The following is a 6,609-nucleotide window of genomic DNA, read 5'->3' as shown; positions in this document are numbered from 1 at the left end:
AGGTCTCTTCCCCTCAGGCTTCCCGGTGCAAACCTCTTGTCCCATCCATGCACGCTACATGCCCAGACCATCTCATTCTTCTCGACTTAATCACCCTGACAATATTGGGGGAGGAGTACAGATTTTTAAGCTCGTCATTGTGCAGTTTTCTCCATGCCCCATCATCTTCTCTCCTAGGCCCAAATATCCTCCTAAACACCCGATTCTCAAACACCTGCAATCTGTGTTCCTCCCTCTGAGTGAGAGACCATGTTTCGCACCCATACCACACAACAGGCAAGATTATTGTTTTGTATATTTTAATCTTCAGGTTCTTAGAAATCAGACGGGAAGACAAAATATTTTGAACTGAGATGTAGCGAGCATTTCCGGAATTTAGTCTCCTCCTAACTTCGTCGTGAGCATCATTTTGAATCGTTTTTGTTGTTCCCAAGTATTTGAACTTTGTCACACTTTCAAAGGATTTATGAGCCACCTTAATGTCTGTCGGGTACATCATCGTGTTCACAAAAGCCCACCACCGGGGTCTATCCTGAGTCAGTTGCATCCAGTTCACTCCATTGAGACCCATCTTCGTAAGATTCGTCTTAATGTTATCTTCCCACCTACGCCGAGGTGTTCCCTTCAGGCCTTGTAAACTTTCAACTCGCCCTAAAAACATCGGCTGAGGAGCTCGTCATGCATTTTTCTCTGTTATCCGTCCCACTCCCGTTTTGGGTCCAGACATCTTCCTCGACACTCTGTTCTCAGAGCCCCACAGTCTATGTTCCTCCCTGAAAGAGAGAGACCACGTTTTGCACCCATAAATTCTTTGCACTCAATAATAGCAAACATTCCCCGGATTTAATCTGCTGATGTAGGGAGATAATGAGAGGGAGATTTGTCGATAATTAAGGCTTGTGAAACCGGAATAAAATTTCTTCTCAGTTCCCTAAAACGCTTTAATAATGTCGATGTATCAAGAGATGAAAAGCGTTAGAATTATTGTTGAGAATATAAACCCCACTTCTTAGCATCGACATATTTTTATTTAGATTCTGGGATACGAAACACGTTTAATTCCTTTAAAATTGTAAAAAGTTAATTGCCTACTGGAATATTCTTTTATTATCAATGTTGCCGTGAACACACACAAGTCAATCTAATGTTAATTGAAATTGTTTTAAAAAGAAGACAAGTCTAATTCTCGTACACGAGTTCAAAAATGCAGATGAAAACAATAAATGTGATGAACAATAATAATAAATAGGAATCCCTTACCTCAAACTTTGTTCAATTGTATGAGACCACGACGTCCACCAGCAATGATCGATCTAATCAAAACTAAAATGGAGAGAGTGGAGGGCGGTTTCACAGATTTCTTAATAATTCTTATATAAGATAAGAAATTGTGATATTCTATATTAGTAAGAAATGCCACAAACAACATATTCCTTCCACCTAACATTTACCTTGTTACAGCTGAACCTAAACGATAACAAGCCGCTGCATCCAGTCTGTACAGAAAGTCATTATTTCACGGTCACGAACTCTGAAATGACAAATGTTCGTGTAAAAGACAGATCAATGGAAATGTCACCTTATATTTTAAACTGCGGCGTAGCTCAGACTTTTGTGTGGAAGGAAACAATCTTGGATGAAGATAAGTGCAAAATTCCTCTGACAGCATAGCCGAGTTTCCAGGAAATTCCAAAGTGCAATGGCCGTGACATTCCACATGAAACCAGATTCATTCAGAATGGAGTTGCCTCTTTCCACATCCTACGTCATTAGGAACCCTGCTTATTCCAAACTGCATTACAACACTGATATTTAAACACCGCAACCTATCTGCTGTCACACCACAGCGACCAGAATGGCATATCCAGATCACATCAGGTGTTCCGAGTAAAGGTGACGATTCTGAAGAAAAAGTAACACACACATCGCGAAGACAAGTTTACTGCAATTACTGTCATCATCATTATTGCCATCTTCTTCCAAACATCTAATCTGCCATATGCAACTTCCGTGCTCATTCTTTCCCTTTCTGACTGCCTCACTAGAATCGTAACAAACTGGTAATATTACCAACTACAAAACATCAGTGCCTTCCTGGACAAACACGTAGTAGCTAGTTTTAACACTTTTCTTAGTATTCAAATTGAGCCGAGTTGTTTTCTAACGATTACGAGGACGAACAAGACCTCAAAACAATGTAGAAATACACGAATTCTGTCGGCCAATGTACAAACGTTCTAGGCTACGCTTCAGGAAGTTGTCAAATGTCACTTTCATAAATTACAAAGGGACCCTTTTCCCCCGCCCAGTAATGTATCCAACGCAACGAATTATGGTCGTATCACGTAGGAAGATGGTGGGGACAAACGAAGTCAAATCAGACGACAAAACGATGAAGTAAAGCAAACGCGAAAAGCCGTTCAATATGACCTTCGTGACTGTATGTTCGTAAATAATTTGTTTCGGCTACGGTAAAAAAATGATCATTTCCTTGTTAACCAAAGCAACGCGCCATTCATTACGCTAAACTACGTTCAATTTTTCTGCTACCCTTTTTAAAACAATCCGCAAACCTACGCCCACATCTTGGTTCAGATTTTTATTCAAAGTCTTGGTTACTCGTATGGTCACATTTCCAGCAATTACAGAAGCAGCAGTTTGCCAGAAGACAACTGCCTGCCTTCTCTCCCTCGCTCCACACCCAATTCACATAACATGATGGAAGGATGACTGTAAGTGCCAAAGAAACTGGCAGGGTGCTGGGGCCACCAACCCGGTCGCAAATACTTAGACATTCTGTACTGTGGACGTGGGGATTCCCCACTAAGTAAAGGAGAGCCACCAAAAATTTCTTACTTTGAGGAAACATCTCTCCATGACACCAGCAGCAGCACTCTCAATGTAACAACTTTAACAAGTAGAAACACAACAAAATAAAGAAAGCAATTCTACAAAACAATATTTTGTATCTGACATTACGTCAATAAACAGTTTTACGAGATGAGTTTTAGTGCACGCTGATTACTGAATTGCCAGCATGTCTACACGAGAATTTCTGATTGTGGTCACAATGTTTATTAATATCCCGGGACCCCTTCAACATCGTGATCGTATGTTGATTGACTACCCAATAACAAGATCAATAAAACGTGCAACAAACAAAGCTACGTTCTACCTCCAAGAATCATACGCAAAGGAATCTTCACTCACAGACAGCTCAAACACTCTAATATTTTAACAAAAATCCTGCAAAAGAGCTGTACCACTTAAAGTCCTCTCCCTTCCATTTCAGCGCGGATTCTTACAGTAGTAGTTCTAGAAATGAAAGGAGGGGAGACACGGGTTTCGTATTGTATGCATTTCCTTCCTGATTTCTGCCCTCTAAAAAAATAACTGAGGGTTTTAGTGGGTGCGATATGGGAGCCCAAGATGAGAGGAAGGAGGGGTTATGTAAAAATATATTTATGAGGGAGCAGCTAAGGTGGTCAACGAACACCAAACAGACATCATATATCATTTCATTTCCAGGTCAACAATCTTTAACCAAGCTAAATGGTCAATAACTTCGGCCTGTCTCTCTCTCACACACACAAAAACACAATCTCTACATTCTTCCTATAAACAATCTGACTGACAACACTAACAAATTAGTCTTTCGTAAGCCAAGAACTCTTCACAACCATTTTACAGACATAAAATAACAATCCTGACAACACCAGCACTGGTACATTGTGACCCACATAAGTGGCACTGCCTTTCTATACTTGGTTCCAACCAACCAAACCACTCCTCAATCCTAATGCAAATCCCCTTACCCCACCCGCAACCACGGAATATACCAGAAGTAATACTGAGCCTCATCACATGTCCATGAGACTGACACCTGACAACTCTCAACTTATGGTTAAGTCTTAAATAAATGGAACCTCTGACAGTCATCTCCATTTTTGCAAGCAAATCCAAATTCATAACGAACACCACACCACAAACTTACAAGTTTTGTAACCGATCCCCTTGCTCAACACAGCAAACTCTCAAAATTAACCAAAAGCACAGAAAATATCCCGGCAGCTCCGCTCACTGTGCACAAAACTAAATTACTTACACTGGCAAATGCTCACTTATTAATTAGTAAACAGACCACATTAAAGGCTCCTCAGCACTGCACACATCTCACATGTAACAAAACCTTATCACAAATAGTCACCACCCTCGTCTAAAAAGGATAAATAAACCTCACATTCTGATATCCTATGAACAATATCATGAATGCCTCCAGCGTACCACAGATACTGCAATAATGCCAATCCCTCACCACATTTACGTCTTTCAACATATCAAATCTCACATTTAAGTTCACAACATCTAAAGTACCTAATAAAATTGGACAGACTCATCTCTCTCACACGACAACCACATCAAATACATTCTAATGCTCATGTACTCACACAACGAATGCCTGGTTCAGACCGATATCAGTCTCTTGCGGATACGAGGTTCCTTCTTTGTCCCAGCAGGTTTAATCTTCTGACATCAAGTCGGTCTGCCAACTGTTGCCGCACGTACTTCAACGCCTCTCTGGCTGGCAGTACGCGGGTCACGTGGTGCTCAGTTGAATCTGAAGGATCATTCTGTTTCTCGTAATCTGCTACTCCCAGAAAGAGAAAATACATTCACATTCAAGAAATCAAGACATCACACTCTTCTAAGAACACACAGTTTTACTTCACCAAGCAGTTAACACTCCCACCTTAGCCAATGAACAAGGACCTTCCATTTTCAGAAGACAAATTCTGTCAAGTTCATTACAAACCCATTCACAAGTTAACTTTAAATACGGGTCACAACCAGCGACCTGACAAATTCTTAACTCCCTCGCTCACAGATTCATACTGGAGCCTTTCTTTCCTCCTCCCCAGCAAATTTAAAACATTCGCCAAGTGGGCCATTATTCCACACGTCATAATACTGCAACTACAAACTCTACAACTCACACACTTCACGTCAGACCCACGCAACTTCCCTTGCCACTGATTCAGTGGATATTTAACGAACAGTTCGCTTGCCGTCTGTTTGGAGCCGAGGTGTCCCGGCTTACACGGCTCCCTCTCCTCGTGCCCCATTATGACAGCAAGGGAGTCTATAAACACCAGTCGGTCCATGCCCTTCAGGTTCGCCTGTTTTGATGTCATAAAGAAAGGACGTAAATGAAAGATTAAGAAATGGCAAGCCACTACAATACAGCCAACATCTGTAGCACTTCTACTACTAAGGTGAATTCAACCGACAAGGGGCAAGAGGTAGCCGTATCAATTAGATTTATTTTCCATATCACCATCAGTAATGCCACTTTATAATGCCTTCTGGAAGCAAAGGTGGAAACTTCACCAACAGTAATATAAATTGTTTCAATGTTGAACAATCTAAATTTATAAAACTGAACTCACCAGCTGCCTGTGATATCGCCACCATTGTGTAGTGACACACAAGGAACACCGTCGTAACTCTTTCATGGCTGCAGCAACAAACACTCCTACCAACTTACACAACAGGCCTTACTGGCTGTTCCAGATATGAAGCAGACGCTTTCAACAAGTTCACGTACTAAATGTGGTTTTAAGAGAGATTTCAGGTTCTCACAGTGGTCTTTGGGTTTTAACACCACTTGGACTTACAGAAAACCAACACCGATTATGGTTTTTAAACATTTAATGGTTCGCTATATCAGCTGAAGTTATCCTTGTGACTAAGCGCAATGCCATGAGGCAGTGGGAGCATGGAGGTAAACTCCATGCATTCTCAATTATAGAACTATGTGGAGGTCAGCCTCAAAATGTGGTTCCTTAAACTGGCAAAGAAAAATCACGTTCTTCATTGTTTCTTTGTAGTCTCAATAGAAGAAATAGACAAGTTCTTTATTTCATTAAAACCATTTACTACTTTTCAGGACAAATGGTCTTCTTCCTTCAATAATGGCATTGTAATTCAGAAAAGAATTTTATTAAACAATTTACTCAAATGGATAAACTTACCTGTGACTGCCATCTGGTGAGTGGCTCTGTCTTGCTTGTCCTGCAATCTGAACGGAATCCCATGGACTGCGGAGATCTCCACATGTGGATCATCAAAACTGCAACAGCGAATCACAATAAGTACAGATAATTACACTCACATCCTAATGTTCAATGGTCACAGCAGTGGCCAATGCAGTAGCTGCTTCCTAAATCAGCAACTGATGTATGAGGGACAGAGTAAATGGGAAATCTGGGTTTATGATATGACAAAGAAATACATTACTTGTAGAAGCCTCCTGGTACTGGCAGGATACTAAACCCAAACTAATTGTGATACAGCCTCTAACGGGCTCACTGTACCAGTAAATAATGAGTTCTGGGTGCTCAGAGAAAAATCTATATCAGTGCCTCATAGACTGCCTTGGGACTCGCTTACAATTCTGCGAAGAAAAGCCAGTGATTAACAATCTGTTATGTCATGTTAGTACCATCAGGCTGGAAAAACATCTTTTATTTTGTACACTATTTTAATATCAAGAATGAGGTTAGTTTGACAATATTCTTCTGCCTCCAACTGCTCTTATATACCTTGGAC

At 40.8% G+C, this 6,609-nt stretch overlaps 1 protein-coding gene across 7 annotated transcripts; it reads right to left on the bottom strand.

Annotated features, from left to right (window-relative positions):
• Positions 1 to 277: 277 nt before the first annotated feature.
• On the bottom strand, positions 278 to 6,597 carry LOC147870379 (transcription-associated protein 1-like). 7 transcript variants are annotated; one of them, XR_015533491.1, is made up of 5 exons: positions 6,033 to 6,597; positions 5,448 to 5,533; positions 4,449 to 5,177; positions 1,452 to 1,531; positions 1,085 to 1,323 (listed from the first exon to the last, which is right to left on the bottom strand). XR_015533491.1 is itself a non-coding variant. In XM_087342294.1 (4 exons), the coding sequence occupies exons 1-4, from the start codon at positions 6,043 to 6,045 to the stop codon at positions 4,598 to 4,600; spliced, it is 333 nt and encodes a 110-aa protein (XP_087198420.1). In that variant the 5' UTR covers positions 6,046 to 6,597; the 3' UTR covers positions 1,382 to 4,597. The 7 variants fall into 7 exon arrangements, 3 of the variants coding, with proteins under 3 accessions (XP_087198420.1, XP_087198418.1, XP_087198419.1); XR_015533489.1 differs by having other exon boundaries at positions 1,452 to 5,177; XR_015533490.1 differs by lacking the exon at positions 1,085 to 1,323 and having other exon boundaries at positions 1,382 to 1,531.
• Positions 6,598 to 6,609: the final 12 nt, after the last annotated feature.

Source organism: Zootermopsis nevadensis, unplaced genomic scaffold (genome assembly GCF_977971745.1).
Source record: "Zootermopsis nevadensis isolate Lab colony 2312 unplaced genomic scaffold, Znev_1.0 Znev_ptg000299l, whole genome shotgun sequence".
Classification (NCBI taxonomy): Eukaryota; Metazoa; Arthropoda; class Insecta; order Blattodea; family Termopsidae; genus Zootermopsis; species Zootermopsis nevadensis.
This window is presented reverse-complemented; position numbering and strand designations above follow the sequence as displayed.